Genomic DNA, 20,130 nt, shown 5'->3' with positions numbered 1-20,130 from the left:
AGCATTTGCAATACAATAGGCCTCGCATTTGCGAGACTTTGAGCTACTGGCATTGTAAATGACTATGCCTTTTATCTATGTGTTGGTTTTGAAAACATATAATTAAAAGGCATTGTCATTTTACAATGCCAGTAGCTTAAACTCGCGTAAATGCGAGACCCGTTGCATTGCAAATGCTTGTCTTACTCGGCCTCGTGTTATTGGAATGCCTTACCCTATCATATTCCCACTTGTCCTGGTTATGTTAATTTCAAGAAACTGCTTAAAACAGTCTTATTTTAAATTTTCTGAGCTTTTGTTTTGCCTGTGCTTATCGTTAGCGCTGAGATACCTCTAGGAGGTGATTTCTGCGCTATAGTAAGTTATATTAACATAACATAATACCAGCTCTAAAGTGCATCTGTTGGATCGCAGTAAAGGAAGACAAACTTTAAATCCACTTGTCCTGCCGATTAAGCGCTTTTATAGGTGAGCACTGGTTTACTTCTTAAAGTTGTTTGCTCCTTAACATCCATATTGAAGTTTAATATCAATTAACTGTATGTTATCCCTTAGTGAGCAATCTGTTATGTCGCCTGGTCAGAAGATGCCCTCGCCTTATCTTTCGCAATAAAAGCCCACCTGGTGAGTCATCTGCTCCTTGTAACGAGTCTTCCCGTACCCTCATTTAGTCCTGTTTGTCTTTGCCTGACTGATGACACCATTGAGTCGTAGAAAAACACCCTTCTGAAACTTTGAGGCTGAGAAAGATGATCAGTGTATACACGTAGCAGAGGTCAGCCTGCCAAGTACCTTTCCCATTACACCAGATGTTCGGAGGGTGTTAGTCGAAGAATGGACTGCAATGTAAGGGGGGGAGCTCTGACCCATTTTGAGGCCCCATTCTCCCATTTCAGCCCTTCCGAAGACTGCCTTCATACGAGATGGGACCAAAAGAATTTATTGACACAAGTCAGATTAATATTGCATTGGTTCATAATATACATAAATGACCGGATTTAAAAATTGCCTTTCCAGGCCTTATCTTTTCGGTTAGGTGCTGATTTTGAGTGCCATGACTCATTGGGTGACATATAGTATTATATTTTGCACCCCTTTCTGTTTTGTTTTCTATGCCTCAAAGTATGAAGCAGAGTTTTGATTCTCATGTTTTTTCCCCTTTAGAAAGTGTTTGTTTTCCTCAGGAAAAAAAGTGCCGGGAATGTCGTTGTATGTGAAGCATTGTAGGAGAAAATTCCCCTAAGCCTCCATGCTTGCAGATCCTGACCTCTAGTTTTCTGTTTTGACCTTGGTCAGGTAGTCGCTACTTCCAGTGAGTGTTTAATGAGGATTTGCCTAATGCTTGTGTTTCAAATAAGAGTCCGATATTTTACTAACTCCAAGTCTATGCAAATCCATTTAGTGTTCTGCTTTGTTGCTTTGCTCCAGTTATGTTTACCAGTATGCTGTGTAATGTCTTTCTATTACTAGTTTAGGACCTCTTGAGACCTTTTTGCACGTATGTGCTTTCCTTAGAGTGATACTGCTGGCAAGGTCCCCCCACTGTGACATAAAATTCTAGTGATTTTTTTTTTGTGTGCGCTGTTCTTTATCCGGTTGTATTGCGCCTCTCGGTGCAGCGCCTGAGAGTTTACTGCTTCACGAGATGCATTTCTGGACATTGAGCATTTGAGAAAAGTTATACATCTCAGTTCTGGACTTATGATGCGGGCGGTCTCTTTCTACATCTAATATCTGTTTACAGAAATGGAGGTGCAGGATTTCCGTGGGCGTTTTCTTCTTTTTTATGTACTCAGCAGTTTTATGTGCTTGACCAATTTCAAGATGGCCATATATCCGCTCGGTAATTTCCTCCTTGAAGACACTGATAAAGGAGACCCTTGAAAATGTCCTCAGAAATGAGGTATTGCCAAGGGAATCGGGAACACTGCGCCCTTCCACTAGTTTCACCTGGGCAATTAGGATGTTTGAGCAGCTGAAGTATAAGGGTGAGAAACCCCGGACCTGCATTATTCTTGTGTGACTCCTAACTCCGCTGGGATCAGTAACTTTCATTACCGGTTTCATTAGTACTACAGGGCACTCGAAATGAGGCACTGCGTGCTTCGCTTCGGGAAATATCAGTACAAAGCTTGTTGGTGTCTGTATTACTGGTCAAACACAGTTTATGATCACTTTTAAGTTTATTTCTAATGCTAATGTTTGGCATCACGTATGGCAGAAATTAGAAGCATATGATTTGAAACTGCAGTAAAATGACAGCCCCGAACCGGAATGGAACTGCGTTGGCAAACTGAGAGGCCGGGCGAGCAGCAGAACTACAGTGTTTATGGCACACTGAGAGAGCAGTGTTTAAAACCCACACTCGCCCTTCCCCCGTGTGTCAAGGTGTAGTCATCTATGGCTAGGCTGAGCACCCTTTTGTACAGTGTGCCTGTAACCGGCTATCGTCTCACCTCGAGAAGTGTGACAATCACGGCACCCGCGCTTTATCTTCAGCTATGTTAAGCTAAAGCGCGGGTGCCGCGATTGTAGCAAAAGTAAACAAATAGAAAAACATCTATTTCTTTACTTTTGCAACAATCCCGGCACCCGTGTTTTAGCTTAACATGGCTGAAGATAAAGCGCGGGTGCCGCCAAAGTGAATATAAAGTTAATAAAAGAATTACGCGCGGCGCCGGTACCTAGGGGCCCCCATGCACGCATACGGACAAAAAAATGCACGCGCGTGTCAAAGATGGCGTTGGGCTGTCCACATGCACGTGCATTTTTTTGTCCATATGCGTGCATGTTTAGCTTTTGTGGATTGCAAGAGCAGTCATCTTTGTCCATCGGGTGCGCGTGCATTCGGCTTTGGCTGAATCGATTGCAAAAGGTCCTCGTATGGTAAGGTAGCGCATGCGCTGCTTTTGTCAGGCGAGACCTAAAAAGTGAGGTACAGGATTGCGGCAAGTATTCCTCCCATCAGCTTTTGTTCTTTTAATATACACTCAGCCCTCCTTGCCGTGTAAGCTGTTATGAGCGAGTGACTCCCTTTTCCGACATGCGTGCAGTGTACATACTCCGGGCATCCACCATAAGTATTCTTTGTGCAGATGATTGGATGTCTGTGGTGCCGTCTTGGTACCTCACTCTTTGACCACACACACACCTGCCCCAGAGTGCTCTTCCCGATAAAAGACGGAATGCTTAGCCAGGACTTCCTCTGACCATTCTTTTTGAATTTTAAGACCTACTGCTAGTTTTATCGAAATACCTTTCAATAAATATATATTATATGCTCAACGTCAGGGTAACCACACTGTTCTGCAGATTAGTTAGGACTGTGTGTGTCCACAGGGCTCAGCGTGGCGTGTGCATGGGTTGGACATGTGGTGTGAGAAGGAAAGCCAGGCCAGGGCTGACCTTGAGGAATCAACAGCTTCAGCAAAACTATGTGTATAAGTGTGAGCAAAAGACGGCCCTCTATAAATTTACGAATGAGACAGCCAAGCCAGGAACTAGAGACCCAGCTGCAGGAGCTCTTTCTGGACACAGATAGACACCTAGTGTCACCGCTGAATTAATTAAGTAAAGCTTTTTATACTAAGATGCTCCTATCATTCTGTCTGTAGGAGCGGGTATAGGGGGTTTCCTCATTGAGTGATGTCAAATCTGTTCATGGTTTCTTGTTCGGTCTCCCTTCCTTTACGGTATGTTTTTTTCTCTCTCTCTCTCTCTCTTTCTCTTATTGTGAAGGGGAGGTTCTTGTTGTTCCCATAAAGCTGCATAAGTGCCCGTTCTGCCCATACACTGCCAAGCAGAAGGGTATTTTGAAGCGCCACATCCGCTCCCATACCGGTGAGAGGCCATACCCCTGCGAGACTTGCGGCAAGAGGTTCACACGACAGGAGCACCTACGCAGTCATGCACTGAGTGTAAGTCTGGGGGTTTAGCATGTCAGACATTCAACTATGGGATCGTTTTTTTATTAATAACGTATAATTTAAGTCATTTTGTATGATTGGGTCTGGTTAATGCAAGCACTGAGGCCTGGTTTTGATAAAAGCAGTAACCAGTAGTAAACACCATGGTCATGTTTGGCCAATGGCAGTGTCGGTGGTTTCAGGTGGTGTACAACTGCACTCATTTTTAGGAACTGTAAATTATCTCTCATCATCACCGTTTGATCCAGAGCAACAGAGGCAAAGGCAGCAAACAGAAGAAAAAGTTAGAAAAAAAGTGACAAAGGGAGAAAGCATGGATCAAAAAGAACCAATAAGAGTGAGAAGAAGAAACTAAGTGAAGGGTGGTGCAAGCAAGAGGAATGAGGTGGCATTGCAACTAGTCAGCCTCGAAATTTGGGGACCTGTATTTATTTAATTATTTATACAAATTGAACACTGCTCAATGGCAGCATCTAAGGTCTCCTTCCTTGAAATAGTGTGTTCTGTAAATCTCGCTCCCCTGCCCTCCCTCGGAGCCCGTCCCTCTCTCCCCATGCTTCCGGTATCCTTACTTTCTTATGCATGAGTGAAGCATGTGCTGCTGCCGGTTACTCCCTCCCCAGCTGTGCGAGCAACTCACGGGCCCTCACACCATTCCTTCTTTCCCATCAATTATGTACACCAAGACTTTTTGTGGTGTTAGAACAGCCGCAGTTTATTCACATCATAAGTTGGTCAACACTGTCTTGAAGACATTGGTAATCAACATGCTCAATTCTGGTTTATAGTGGACTACAATGTAAGGCATTTTCATGACAGGTTATACAGTATACATCCTACAATTTATTGCATTTTAATAACCATAACTTGCCTAATCCTGCAATGCATCATCCTTTCAGTCATGATGTCTGTTCAAGGTTGTCCTACATCACTTTCAGACTTCTGTAATAGCCCTAATTCTGTCAATTACTTGGTACAGCGGGTCGTGCTTTGAGGCTTCAACTTGCTACCAAATGCCTGGCATTCATGGCCCGTGGCAATGCCTGGGGTGCACATACCATGTTCGCCCAGCGCTGACCATTTCTTACCCCTGTTGTCTGCCCTTAAGCATCCCTGCCTTGAGTCATCTCAAGGAAATTGTCTGGGCACTTGTCTCAAAAGTCCCTGTCTTAAGGCATCCCAAGGACCTGGTTTGGCAATTGCCCTTTTACATCCTTATGTGAAGATATTTATTATTAAACCTCGTGACTCCCTGCCACGCTGGAGGGGGTTTACCAACAACCAACTTCACACCCACAACTAGTAGAACCAGTAGCTCGAGTATCCCTGCAACGTTCAGGAGAAACATATTGATCACTCCATTGGGCAGATGAACCCTGTCATCTGTGTAATCCCCGGGGAAACAACCAGAGGCATGGGCACATGACTCCTGGAGGGGGGAGGCATGCCCTTTTAACCTTGTGGTGCACCCAGAGAGCCTCCGTCGATTGGTTGATTCAGACCAAACAGACCAATCCATGTCTGTCATTTTCCCAGGCTTCGCTGCTGCCCGATTTTGTTCCTGCCCCCGGTAGGGGTTTTTTCACGGGTCCCTCACCAGTCCGGCTGCACCTCCCTGGCTCATGTGCTATCTAAAGCACCACGCTATCTAAAGGTCCACAGGACAGATGAATCCTGTTATCTGAGTAATCCGAGAGGAGACAACCAGAGACGAAGGCACATGACTCTTGGGGGGCGGGCATGCCATTTTAACCTTCTGGCGCACCCAGGGGCCCCTCCTCCGATTGGTCGCTTCACACCAAGCAGACCAATCGGCGCCCAGCATTTTCCCGGGCTTAGCTGCTGCCCGCTTTTGTTCCTGCCCCCGGTAGGGGTTTGTCACGGGCCCCTCATCAGTCCGGCTGCATCTCCCTGGCTCACGTGCTATCTAAAGGACCACTGCTATCTAAAGGACCACAGGACAGATGAATCCTGTCATCTGAGTAATCCGAGAGGAGACAACCAGAGACAAAGGCTCTTGGGGGGTGGGCATGCCATTTTAACCTTATAGCACACCTAGGGGGCCCCCCTCCAATTGGTCGCTTCACACCAAGCAGACCAATCGGCGCCCAGCATTTTCCCTGGCTTAGATGCCGCCTGCTCGAGGTGGGGTGCCCCACGCCCTATTAACCTTATGGCACACCCAGGATGCCCCCTCCGATTAGTTGCTTGAAACCAAGCTGACCAGTCGGCGCCTGACGTTTTCCTGGGCTTAGCTGCCACCTGCTCTTATTATCCCCTCCCTCGGTAGGGTTTTGTTGCAGGCCCCTTACCGGTCTGGCTGCACCTCCTCCATCCGTGAGCTATCTAAACAACCTGTGATCTCCAGCATTGCCGTACCCAACAGAGATAGTGAGGTTTGTGTCTTTGCCCTTCGAGAAAGACCCATCTCAGAATCCCTGATTTCACTGGAATTATGCAGCAAGAAATGGTAATTATGCCACATAATATTCATGTCGTGGCCATATTACTAGTTATTTTGCCATCTTGTCTTTGTTGACTCCCACCTGGCCACAGGCTTCCTCCCCATCCTATCTGTACTGTATTTCAATACCGCCATTGTTCGACTAAAGGGTGGTCGGTTGAAAACTCAGCCCAGACCCGGTGCTGTGCGTCAATCCTTTGTAATTACTAGGTAGACTGGATATACATACTAATAGTTATGTGGCAGCTGCGTAAATCCACCCTTATATGGCAGCTCGCTTGGCCGCAGAACCACCTGACCTTTTTGTGTGGTGTTTTCACTGTTTTACAGTTTGTAGTGTTGCACAAATACTTCACACATTGCCCCTAAATTAAACCCTACTGCTCTATGCCAAGCTACCAGAGGGTTAAGCTAAGGTTCATTTTTTACAGAGGACATAAAGGCTCATAGGCACATGGCAAGATCCATTAGTCTCAAAGCACCTATAAATAAAAGTGACCTCCTTGGCATTCTGTTTGGAGGTAGTCTTTTAGACCGCACCTCGACTGACCTCTCAAAACTCAAGGAGTACAGATTACAAATAAATGCAAAGCGTGTTAGCCAAGACAGTAGTGACTTGTTGAGCTGCAACGACTGCTGCTGATCATTAACCCGCTACAATTACAGTACTCCCTAACAAATTGTTACAATTACAGTACTCCCTAATGAATTGTTCATTCATAGAATGATAAGATAGAATTTGTGTGTGCCCACTGAGATAGGGGCACAACACTGTTACCGCAAAAGAAAGTTTTGTGATGCCAGCAGTTGCAGCTTGGAAAAATAATTGCTAGCAAAGTTATCGCTTGAATGACTCTTTGCATTATGCATGGAGCCTTTACATAACACCTGAGGCCATGCCCTCTGAGGAGCTTGACGCTCCCTCAGGACCCTATAGCAATGACGAGTTCTTCGACCTGGCCGAGATAGAGGCTGCTATAGGCAGAGTAATGCCTTCCAAATCAGCAGGACCAGACGCCTCGCCAGGTGATTTATTTCTTGCAGGCACCCCGAACTTGGTACGTTATATTCTTCTTTTGGCAAATGCCGTAGCCAGCGTGGCGTCTGTCCCCTGGTCCTGGAAGGGCGCAGAGGGGGTTATTATTTATTTAAAATAAGGTGCCAGAGTAGACCCCTCAAACTACAGGCCCATTAGCTTGATCAATGCTCTGCTGAACGTCTTTGGCAGAGCCCTCCTGCAGAGAATTCAGCTATGGGCAGAGGATGCTGCTATTCTTTCACAGTATCAGGCTGGCTTAAGGCCTAGGACAGGAACAATTGACCAGGTGTTTTGTTTGTTACTTATCTACTGGAAAGTAAGGGTGATCATCAAGGGCAGTCTTTACCTGGCATTTATCGACCTAAAGCCTGCCTTTGACCCGGTCCCCGGGAGCAAACTGTGGCTGTCACTTAAAGATATGGGCATCCCCCCATTCATTCTCAACCTGCTGGTCCGGCTACATTAAGGAAATTATGCCCAGGTTACATGGGGGGGGGGGGCGCTGAAACAATTGACAGTGCGCATCCCAGTGAACTGGGAGTGCGACAGGGTTGTGTCTTGGCTCCCATCCTATTCTCTCTCTACATGAACGGGGTGGTCAGCTTTCTGCAAGAAGATCCAGCAGACGCACCAACCCTGGGGGGTGATAAGGTACCAACCCTCTTGTTTGCCGACAACAACTTGCTGATGTCCAAGACCCCAGCTGGGTTGCAGCCTCTACTCAAGAGGTTCCACCTCTTTTGCGACGACCGGGGGTTGGTTATTAACAACTTAAAAAACAAATTCATTGCCTTCAACCCCCCTAAGTCCTACATAAGCAACCCTTCACTAGGCGGGATACCTTTGACTACCTTGGTGTTCGACTCTCCGACAAATTGTCATGGAAGCCCCACCCAGTGAAGATGTTGATGGGGCACAAGCGAGTAGCTTGAGCACTTGGGAGGGAAGATCGCCTCTCACACAGCAGACCGGTAGCCCCAGCCCACCAGGTCTATGGTGCCAAAGCGGTTAGCACAGCATTGTACGGTGCAGAGTTATGGGGATTTGACAAGGCTCATGATCTCTGCAGGTCTGAGCACAGGTTTCTCGGGGACCTGGTAACGCTGCCCCAGTAATCCCCCGCGCCCCTCTAATGCTTGACATGGGCAGTCGATCGATTGGTGACATAGCAAGAATCTGCCCGCTCTTCTTTTGGGCTCACATCAGGCGAGCCCCAGAGCTCCCCCCCTACACTGAAGCCCTTTCTGAGGTGATACGAATAGACACTGGCTGTAAAATAGTCTGGATCTCAAATGTTAGGGAAATGCTGTCAGTTTTGGGGCTCCAAGCGCACTGGGCCAGGCAGGAACTACCCACAAAAGAAGAGATGAAATGCCTTTATTGGGAATATGAGAATCGCCAAGAAATCTGCAAATCGAACCTAGGAATATTAACAGCAGAATTTGATCTCCATAAGCAGAATAGATACCTAGAGCCCTTTTTAGATAATATTCAGGTACCACGGGACAGGACGCTTTCTATCCACTTCAGGTTCGGTACACTCCCAGTCTGTGAGACTACAGCAAAATGACACTTACGCAAACAAAAATCAAAGGCCTGCCCCTGTTGCAGGGCCCCATTAGAAAGTGTCGCCCATGATTTGTTTGCTTGCACGGCTTATAACATCCCGAGGGCCAAGTGGCTAAAGCCACTGTGCCGGCAACTGGGCACACAAGACTATCAGGTCGCCCTGTGCATCCTTAGGTCCGATTTCAGGCTGCTTTTTGCATGCTGTGTGGCAAAGTTTCTAAGTCACACATGGCTCATCAGACAGAGACTCCTGATAGGAATAGTACAATACGCTGCAGAAACACGCTGACACTCAACCACCGTAGGCTGATCTTTTTAATTCTAAAACCTTATGCTATGCACATGCACTTTTTCTCCCCTTATTTTTAATTCCATGTGCTCCCATCCCAAGGAGGGTAGGGACACTATTATTAGTAGATTTGCGGGAGGTTTTCAACTTGTTACCTGATCCTATCCAAGACAAATTGTTATGTTGTCCCGCCCCTTATTTTTATTGTATTAATTGTATGTTTTTACTGATATGGTGTGTATTAACTCTTAATCAGTTGATCCCGGTAACTGTATCTTACATCGAGGCCGCACCAATAAACCTGGGCAGCCTGCTTGTAAATATCATTTTTAGTGTGTTGCTGTATGATAAGTTTATCTTGTATTTCTTTTATAAAATGTTTTTTATTGCTTTTATGACACGGATGTCGAAATAAAGCTTATGATGATGATGATTATGCAATTTAGGGACAGGGTGACATTATATTTTGCCTTTCTTCTTTGGAAATCAATTTGCTGCTGTTCCAAAGAGACAATGGGCGATTTCTCTTGGTCTAACTCGTCAATAAGGGACATACTTGATTGTAAAATTCGAAGTGAAACTGAATTCTAGCAATCAAGTCCACTTACTAAGACAATGTATTCAGGCAGAACACTGACAAGCCTATTTAGAGATCGCCTTTTTAAATCCAATTGAGCCTTTTAAAGGCACCTTTTATAGTAACCTTGGGGACATTTCGCAGTATACCTTTGCCTCAGAGTCCCTTTCAAAAGCACCAAATTAATACATGATGGTTCAACCAAAGGCTACAGATCTCTATTTTTACATGTGGCCCAAGATGAAGAGTTTCAGGTTTCCACAATGGACTAACATTTACCTAACTCGGATGTCTCAACTGCATAACACGTTAGGAAAAACCTTAAAGCATATCTATTCAGACAAGCTGTATATGACAAGTTTGTCATTGCGGGATCCTATCTCTTCACCAGCAGTGACTGGACCATGGCATCAGAACCTTTGAGCCCATTAGCCTTCTGTGTGGAAAGTCAAATACCAGACTATCGAAATGCACTGCAATGACCTGTCAATGGCAGAGTTTGCTCATACACGTGTTAGTTAACAATATCATGACAATTCCGACCAGAAGAACCTCAAGTGACTGCCCAGGTTTACCAAACACTGGCGCCTCAGGAAGGGCCCGACTTGCTGCTGCTTGAGGGCTGAAGACGGCCCTTGTTAAACACCTGAAGACTTGAAGTGAGCTATAAACTAAGCCGGTTTTTGGCATCCATGCAGTTGCCTCGGTGGGACAAAGATGCTGCAACGACTGGAACGTGCTAATCATAGCAATCATATGATTGCGTGAGATTACCATGAAGAATGGTAACACCGTCAGTGGGACATTAGCAAAATGCATATAAGCATATTTCAATATTTGTGGGAATTGATGGTACAAACTGACACTTTACTTGTGTACATTCTGTTTGTGTCTCTGTTGCTCTTACCTTATGCTGCACGTTTACCCCTGGATACATAGAGACATGCCGCGGACACCTTCTCCTAGTGTACTGAAGAGGGAAGGAGTAGGTTTGACTGCATGGGATCTGTTGACCCACAGTCTCATTACGGATGTCAGTACGTGTACTCATGACCATACATTTTCCCGTTGTTTAGAGCATTTTGGAGCCCACTCGCCTAGACGTCACAGCCTGATTGGACGTGCTGTTTGATTGATTGGGCGCTCTATCGCACTGTCTTGATGAAGACCCCACACCAAGGACTGAACCACCTGGAACTCTTTAAGAGGTCGAAACGTTGACTACTACATACCATTCATACAAGCTCTGACGACTGAAATTCATTATCAGTGTCTCTATACTGCTATGTGGATATACCGGAATACTTGGCCTGTAATAGGCCGGACAGGTTTCACTATTTAAATTTAATGTATATATGTCACATTACCTCTTCCCTTTCAATTTCCTTCACTCACTCGCTTTGACCCAGAACACCCCACTCATCCCCATACCAGAGCACCAATGTTGCATATACAATCATGTTCCAGATGTATGAACAACTGAGTTGTCTATAAGAATTTATTTATGCCTTGAAAATAAATCACATTCACTGCGAAACTTGAGAAGCTGGTGTTGTAAAGGCCCCAATTTAGTTCTTTTTGTTAAATTGTTGCTACTGTGACCAATTGTTTATTGTACTGCACACACCTCCTCTGCATGAGGCAAGGGGCGTTTTGACCCCAAAACAAGCTTCTCTTTAGGTCCATGGACTCCAGACTGCTCTACGTGCATTAAGTCAAGTTCAGGCTGTGCTGGCTATTATTGGCCTTTTCAGTCACCACTGGTCAGCGTAAACATAGCCTCTGAATCTTCATGGAAGACTTTTTCCCAAAAGATACATCACCATTGAAGCAGGGTACATGCTACACCCATCGTGGAAGAAGTTGTCCTCTCTCAGGATTTCATGCTTGCTGTGGCTCAGTATTCCCTTCTTTTAAAGTGCTAATGGCCCGGTTATGTCGGTGAATAGCGGAAAGATGTCCTTCTGACACTTTACCTCCAGTGTTAGGACTTGCTTGCAATAGATGGGCCTGTGACACCATTTGCATAAGATCCTGCTTCTGAGCTATAGCTCCTGCCTAAAAGAAGGTGGCCATTCTGCTGATACCATATGAAGTGCAGTCACCTAAGCTACGTGCCTGCCTGCCAGCGACAGCATCTGCTCGCACAGTGCCAGTCTGCCAGCACAGCGTCATGGCCAGGTTGCCCCTTCTCTGACGTGCTTGCAAATCACCGTGTACTGTACTTAAATCATCTGAGGGAATACTGCTATATTTAACTCCTGTGCAACAGCTGAGCCCAGAGGCTGTTTTCTATATTTCAATTTACAGTGATCAGTAGGGAACACCGAGAAACCAATGATTGTTCTGTAGATTTTACCAATTTGCAATGCATCACGGAGAGATACTTAAACTGGGTACAGGGGAACAGGGTCCGTGTTAGAAAGTATCTGTATGCAGCAAGTTCATGCACAGTATGAACGTGCCCCACTGGCCTTCCTTTACCCTCGTGATCCACCATGTGCCAATAACCTTCCGGCCCTCAGCACAGGCGCTCCTAACTCAAATGAAGAGGCCCGCATGAGTCGATCTCCTACAGTCAGTCCCGAAGCTGGAGTCACAACGGCCCCTGTCTGTCCCAGCCCTTTCTCCTGGCCGCACACTCCCTCCTTGCCCGAAGCCGCTGGTAAAAAGGATCTACAGGTACCTGATGGGGCTAAATGCTAGCAGTCACCAGTGAAAACAAAGCATACTCTGCAGCTTTAATGTCCTTTGCTGCTTTCCCTATAACTTCACAGTGACTACCTTGTATCACCCAGTCTTCTAATTTCAGGACCGTTTGTTTGCAGCTCTATAGCGCATCAGTTCACGTCAAAGGTGTTGGAGTGCTTCAAATGTGTATTAGTTACTTGAGCCAAGGCTCCAACCTGTTTCCAAGCGCCAACATCGGCAGCTCTAGCCGTTGGTGTGGGATTGAAGCCAGGCCCCAAAGAAAGAAGCGCGGAGTCCATGGGGCTGTTTAACCTTTACTTTATTAGGCAGTAACAGGATATATCGGGGAGAGCCGGTCAGCTTGCATCAGTGCCTTAGTCCGAATGCTAGCCCCCGCATCATGTCCTCCCGCGATGCCTTGCCCTGGGTTACGTGACTGCGGGGGGGCTAAACCGCCACACTACACTCTTCCCCCTTAACAATAGCGGATATAACTGTAAATGTGCCCACAGGTGTGGGGGGAAAGGGAGAGAGTAAGAGAGAGAGAGAGAGAGAGAGAGAGAGAGGAAGAGAGAGAGAGGGAGAGAGAGAGGGAGAGAGAGAGAGAGAGGTTCACAACTGAAAGTCACTGAGGTGTTTCGGTAGCTTCACCGCACGGCTCTTGCGGGTGTGCGTTCCGGTCCCTTGCTGTCTTCCTCCGCGGGGTCCGTCTGACCTCGTGCCCTCCTCCTGGTCTCTCGGGAAGGCGTTGGATGTCTTGCCCGGAATGCCCCCTTCATCTGCGTCCTGGCTGGGCGGACACGGCATCGGCTGTCTAGGTGATTGTCCATCCGCACTGGCTGGTCCGGCTGCACTCACGTGGTCTGTAGAGGGTGCTGCCGCTCCCGCTACACTGGGGCTTTCTTCTAGCTCACTGTTGCTCATGCCCCAATGCAGGATCTTGTTGCACTTGGCCATTCTGGATTGGGACCAAACCTTGCCATCACTCAATAAGGCAGAGCGGGTGTATGCTTCTACAACCCACAGGGGCTCACTGAATTTGCTGTCTCCTTTGAGTCCTGGTTGACCCTTTTTGACTCTGACCCACTCAACCTCTGCCAATGAGGCTTCACGCACATTGTTCCTTTTGTCATAATGTGCCTTGTAGATGCTTTGTGCCTTCGCTGTGTTGCTGCGGACAATGGCTGGGGACCATTTGCTTTGGAGTCTCATGGTCATCCAGGCTGTGTTGTCTCTGGTGAAGGGTTGTCCGCCTCTTAGGATCTTAAACGGGCTGTAGCCTGTCAAGGTGGGTGTGATGGGGTATGCCCATACCGTGTTTCTGACTTCGGACTCCCAGATCTTTCCGGCGCTGATGGCTGCTTGGATCGAGCCCATGATCACCCAGTTAAAGCGTTCCACTTGGCCGTTGCCCGTTGGGTGGTAGACCAGAGTGTGCTTCATCTGGATTCCGTTTCTGTTGGTGAAGGCTGTCCACTTGGCTGATGTGAACTGGGGTCCATTGTCGCTGGTGATGGACTTGGGGATGCCCTCCCTCAAGAAGATGTTGGTGAGGAAGGTAATGATGGCGTCGGAATCCACCGATTCGCAGATTTCAACATCTGGCCACTTTGAATAGCAGTCCACGACAACGATGAGGTGTTTGGGTGTGCCCCGGGTGTCTAGGCCCGGGCCTACAATGTCGAAGGATAAGTCCTCCCAGGGGTTGGTGGGAGTGGAGAACTCGCCCATGGGGGGCCTCAGGGTGACGAGAGTTTTGTCAGCTCTGGCGCAATGGGCGCAGTCCCTGACAAACCTTTCCACTTGGATGTCCATGGCGGGCCACCAGTACAGCAGTTTCATCCGCCTTTTGGCATTTACGATGCCCAGGTGGCCTTCGTGGTTGATGTTGAAGAATGCGGTTATACAGAGCCTTCGGGGGCACCACTTTGTCACCTCTTAGCAGGAATATGGAGTCCTTGCCAATGGAGAGTTCCTCGCGGACTTCCCAGAATTTTCTGAGGTTGCTGTCGATGTGCTTCTTCTCCGGCCAGCCTCGCGTGACGTACCCCCTGACCTGGGATAGTTCTGTGTCCTGTGTGTAGGCTTCTGCCCAGTCCTGGGCACTGGTGGTGTGTTCATGATCCGTCATGAAGGCGACGCTGTATTCATCCCACTCCGATGATGTGTCGGGTTTTTCCATGGCTGCTGCTCTGCTCAGGAAATCCGCCACTCTGTTCTGCGGGCCAGGGATGTACTCCACATCGTAGACAAAGTCCAACAGGCACAATGTCATTTTAGCGATGCGTGGAGTGGCTGTCACATTGCCGCTGGATGTGAGGACCTTGATCAGGGGCTTGTGGCGGGTACGGAGTGTGAATCGTGACCCCCACAGGTACTGTTGGAATTTCTCCATCGCCCAGATGGCGGCTAGCATTTCCTTCTCGATTACACTGTACTTCTCTTCACTGGGGGTGAGGGATCGCGATGCGAACCCCACGTGGTTTCGGCACCATCGGAAGCCCTCTGGGAAAGGACTGGTCCCAGTCCTTTGTCACTGGCGTCCGTGGTCAGGATGCTGATTGCAGCGCCGTCAAACCCATGTAATGGAACTGCCTTGCAGATGTCTTGTTTGGTGACTAAGAACTCCGCTTCCATCTCCTCTGACCAGGCGAAACTATTCTTTTCCTTGAGTAGTTGGCGTAAGCTGTGCGTCTTTGTCGCAAAGTTCTTGACAAATTTACTGTAGAACTCCGCCAGCCCCAGGAATGAGCAAACGTCGTCTTTGGTTTTCGGGGAGGGACCTGACATGATGACCTCCACGTTTGCCGATTTGGGGGTGATTCTTGTGTCGCTGATTTCATGCCCCAGATATGTGACCTTGCGGAGACCGAATTTGCATTTCTCTAATTCGGCCGTGAGGCCATTAGCTGCGAGCGTGTGTAGGACGGTGTGCAGGATGTCGTCGTGTTCAGCTTTGGATTTCCCCATGACGAGGATGTCATCTTGAAAGTAGAGGACTCCGTGGACACCTTGGAACAGCTTGTGCATGAGTTTTTGGAAGACGGCAGCCGCGGATGCGAGCCCAAAGGGCAGGCGTCTGAACCTGTAGCATCCAAAGGGTGTGATGAAGGATGTAAGTTTTCGGCATGACGGGTGGAGTGATACCCTGTGGTAGGCAGCTTTGAGGTCGATGGTAGAGAAACACTTGATACCTTTGGTCTGGGCGAGCAGTTCGTTGATTTTGGGCGGTGGAAACTTACCCACAATGATGTTCTTGTTAAGTTCACCGAGATCAATGCAGAGGCGGATCTTCCTGCTTGGTTTGCGTGCCACAACCAAAGGCTCGAGCCATTTGGCGCATTCGATCAGTTCAATGATGCCGCTGTCTTCTAAGCACTTAAGTTCTATCTGTAGTGCTTCTCGGCAGTTGAACAGGATGTTCCTGATTTTGTGGTCGACTGGTACCACTCTGTCTTTCAGTACGATCTTGTGGGAGAACTTGCACATCTTTCCAATTTGGTTGCTGAAGACAGTGGGGAACTCTGCTTGGAGTGAGGATGGCATGGACGTGTCATCCATCAGGAGCACCTGCGTGTCGTCACCGGGTTTGAGCTAGATGCTGAGCGCTCCCTGGTCAGCCCAACCCAGGACCGATGGGCCCTTTTGTGCCACATAGAATTTCGCCGTGGTGTGCCGTCCTTTGAACTCGAACAGGAGCAGCCGGAAGCCTACCATGGGGATCCTTTCTCCTGTGTATGTGACTGGATGGACGTCCGTGGGGTGAAGATGATTGCCCACCACTTGGGCGAAGTCTCGCTCCCAAATCTGTTTCTGGATGATGGTGTAGGGCGACCCAGAGTCCGCAACCATGACAACGTGGACACCCCCTATCGACAACTTGCAGGAGGGTTTTTTAGTTGTGACACCCCCTATGTCCAGGATGTGATCTTCGATGCAAAGAATGCTGTCTGGGTCTGAGAGCTCTGCCCCCTCTTGATCATCAGAGACATCCTGGATGTATTTGACTGCAGCGTTTCTGGGCCTCCGACGGCAGACCTTGCCGAAGTGTCCTGTGATGCCGCAGAAAGAGCATTTGACGTGGAACGCCGGGCATTTTTTGTCATTACCCATGTGGGAGTGGCTGCCGCATCTGTAACAGGCACCTTGTTTACCCTGAGGGGCGCCATCGGGACCTCTGCTCTTAGACGTAAATTGGCGGGGTGAGATGGAGTCCGTCGAGGTTTTTTATGGTCGAACCTTCCGGTCGGAGATTTTGCACACTGTGGCTTGTGGCGCCATGTCTTTCTTGGCCGCGAGAGCGCATCGTTTGGATAACTCCGCTCGTTTCTCTATCGCGATGATCTCTGGAAGGGGCACTTCGCCGCTTACCCAGAGCTTTTCCTGGACACTTGTGTGGGTGGAGTGCATGATGATTTGGTCTCGTATGAGGTCGTCGTGCATGGCGCCAAACTTGCAGTTGATGGCCACTTTCTTGAGGGCCGCCACGTAGTCCTCCAAAGACTCCGCTTCTGCCTGTTTCCTTTGGAACAAATTGTAACTGTCAATGGCCGTGCATATCACGGGCTGGTAATGGCTGTCCAGCTCGTCGAGGGCGTGTTGGAAAATGTCATCGTCGGTCAAAGCCCTGGTCTTTTTCACCATCTGGTCGTAAACGCTCAGATCCTTCGGCCCTAGATTATGTAGCAGGATTTTCTTCAGCAGTTTGCTTGAGAATTCCTCCTAGCCTTGGTCCTCCAAAGCTGAGAGGTAGTTCCAGAAATACCCCTTCCAATCAGCCCATTTCATGGCTGGTTCCCCGGGCTTAGGGAGGAAGGGCACTGGATTGGTTAAGGAGAAGGTCTGGGCACACATGGTGCGTGTGGCGAGGACAGCAGTGGAACCCTACGGTACACGTAGAGCCCAGGGGGGCTCCCGCTGGCTTTGAGGGGGTGCGTCCCTGCGTGGGCTAGGAGGGCACCGCTACCTGTGTTGCAGGCTGCCACTTGCCGCTACGGGGCGCCTCTTGTGCCGGTGGGTAAAGCAGCTGTATGGCCTTGTAGTCCCGGAGGCTGCAGGAGGTCAGCTAGGCGCCCTTTTGTAGGAGTGGACAGTGGGGTACAAGGCCCTCTAGAAGTGCAGGTGGTGTGGATGGTGCACGCCGATGTGCGTGCCGAGCTGGCCACGTGCAGAGGGTGGCTCCTCGTGAAGGTAGGCCTGGGGGGGTTTCCCCTGCGCACGGCCTCTCAGTGTAGCTCGTGGCTCCCTGTACACCAAGGCCTGGTGGTGGTTGCCCCTCGTGCCTAAGCTATGCAGTGCAGTTGCTGGCTCCTCTTGAAATGGGCAAAAACAACAGTTGATGGACATAATGCAGAACAATGTCATACATTCACCCCAGTACAGAGATCTGGGCCTATATCCATCGTTTTTTTGCTCACCATGCCATTCCAGTTTGAACCCAGCCATATGCAAATCAGTCTTGACCCTGTGCCTCATGGGAACAGTCCAGCCTGAACTGCCAAGCCAGGTCCTTCCTGGACTGGAAACAAGCATCCTAGGACCGGTTTCGGGGTTTCACCCCTCTTCAGCCAGGATAGCTTGATTCCAGTGGCATGGAGAACACAGGACTCACGTCTGAGCATACCTGTCCCACTCGGGGTGACAAATGCAAAAACAACAGTTGATGGACAGAATGCAGAACAATGTCATACTTTCACCCCAGTACAGAGCTCTGGGCTTAAATCCATCGTTATTTGCTCACCATGCCATTCCAGTTTGAACCCAGCCATCTGCAAATCAGTCTTGACCCTGTGCCTCATGAGAACAGTCCAGCCTAACTGCCAAGCCAGGTCCTCCCTGGACTGGAAACAAGCATCCTAGGACCAGTTTCGGGGTTTCACCCCTCTTCAGCCAGGATAGCTTGATTCAATCAATCAATCAACCAATCAAACATTTGTAAAGCGCACTACATACCCGCGAGGGTCTCAAGGCGCTGGGGGGGTGGGGGGGGGGGGGGGTCTACTACTGATCGAAGAGCCAGGTCTTGAGTGTTCTCCTGAAGGTCAGCAGGTCTCGGGTCTGTTGTAGGCTCAGCGGTAGGGTGTTCCATGTTTTGGCGGCGAGGTGGGAGAAGGATCTCCCGCCGGTGGTAGTTCTTCGGATGTGCGGAACGGTGGCAAGTGCGAGGTCGGCGGATTGTAGCGGTTGGGGATGTAGAAGGAGAGTCGACTGTTGAGGTAGGCGGGGCCGGTCTTGTGGAGTGCCTTGTGTGCGTGGATGAGGAGCTTGAAGGATATCCTCTTGTTGACGGGGAGCCAGTGCAGGTTTCTCAGGTGGGGGGTGATGTGGCTGTGGCGTGGTATGTCGAGTATCAGTCGTGCTGAGGCGTTTTGGATGTGTTGTAGTTGTTTGATGAGTTTGGTCGGGGCTCCCGCGTAGAGGGCGTTTCCGTAGTCGAGTCTGCTGCTGACGAGGGCTTGGGTGACTGTCTTTCTTGTGTCCGTTGGGATCCATTTGTAGATTTTGCGGAGCATGAGGAGGGTGTTGAAGCAGGAGGAGGAGACGGCGTTGACTTGCTTGGTCATTGTGAGCATTGAGTCGAGGATGATTCCCAGGTTGCGTGCGTGGTCTGTGGGTGTCGGGGCTGTCCCTAGTGCTGTCAGCCACCAGGAGTCGTCCCAGGCTGAGGGGTTGGAGTCGAGGATGAGGACCTCCGTCTTGTCCGAGTTCAGCTTCAGGTGGCTGGCCCTCATCCAGTCGGCGACGGCCCTCATTCCTTCGTGGAGGTTGGCTTTGGCGGTGGTGGGGTCCTTGGTGAGGGAGAGGATCAGCTGGGTGCCGCCGGCGTAAGAGATTATGCTGAGGTCGTCCTGTCGGGCGACGTGTGCAAGCGGGGCCATGTAGATGTTGAACAGTGTCGGGCTGAGGGTGGAGCCCTGGGGTACGCCGCAGATGATCTCGGAGGCTTCGGATCGGAATAGGGGAGGCAGACGCTCTGGGCTCTGCCTGAGAGGAAGGATGTGGTCCATTCCAGAGCCTTGTCTCGGATCCCTGTGGCGTGGAGTCGTGCGCGTAGTGTGCGGTGGCAGACGGTGTCGAAGGTGGCGGAGAGGTCTAGGAGGATGAGTGCTGTGGTCTCACCGTTGTCCAGCAGGGTCCTGATGTCGTCGGTGGCAGCGATGAGGGCAGTCTCGGTGCTGTGGTTGCTGCGGAACCCTGACTGAGAAGGGTCCAGGATTCTGTTTTCTTCGAGGTATTGGGTCAGCTGTTTGTTGATGATCTTCTCGATGACCTTGGCCGGGAACGGGAGCAGAGAGATGGGACGGAATTTCTTGCGGTCTCTTGGGTCTGCCTTGGGTTTTTTGAGAAGAGCGTTGATCTCGGCTTGTTTCCAGCTTTCTGGGAAGGTCGCGGTCTCGAGGGAGAGGTTGATGACGTTGCGTAGGTGGGGTGCGATGGAGCTGCTTGCTTTGTTGAAGACGTGGTGCAGGAATGGGACTGACGAAGAGCTGGAGTGGATTGTACTCATGGTCTTGATGGTGTCATCGATGCTCACGCTGGCCCAGGCTAGCAAGGGGTCGTAGTCGATGATGTGAG

At 49.3% G+C, this 20,130-nt stretch overlaps 1 protein-coding gene across 1 annotated transcript in view; it reads left to right on the top strand.

The window, feature by feature from the left end:
- The window catches only part of ZBTB8B (zinc finger and BTB domain containing 8B), a 58,509-nt gene that overhangs the window by 17,204 nt on the left and 21,175 nt on the right, over positions 1-20,130 (top strand). Inside the window, exon 3 of the mRNA XM_085648394.1 lies at positions 3,739-3,917. Coding sequence (XP_085504520.1) covers positions 3,739-3,917 — 179 coding nt within the window. The remainder of the gene's footprint in view (positions 1-3,738; positions 3,918-20,130) is intronic.

This window comes from Triturus cristatus, chromosome 3_2 (assembly GCF_964204655.1).
Source record: "Triturus cristatus chromosome 3_2, aTriCri1.1, whole genome shotgun sequence".
Classification (NCBI taxonomy): domain Eukaryota; kingdom Metazoa; phylum Chordata; class Amphibia; order Caudata; family Salamandridae; genus Triturus; species Triturus cristatus.
This window is presented reverse-complemented; position numbering and strand designations above follow the sequence as displayed.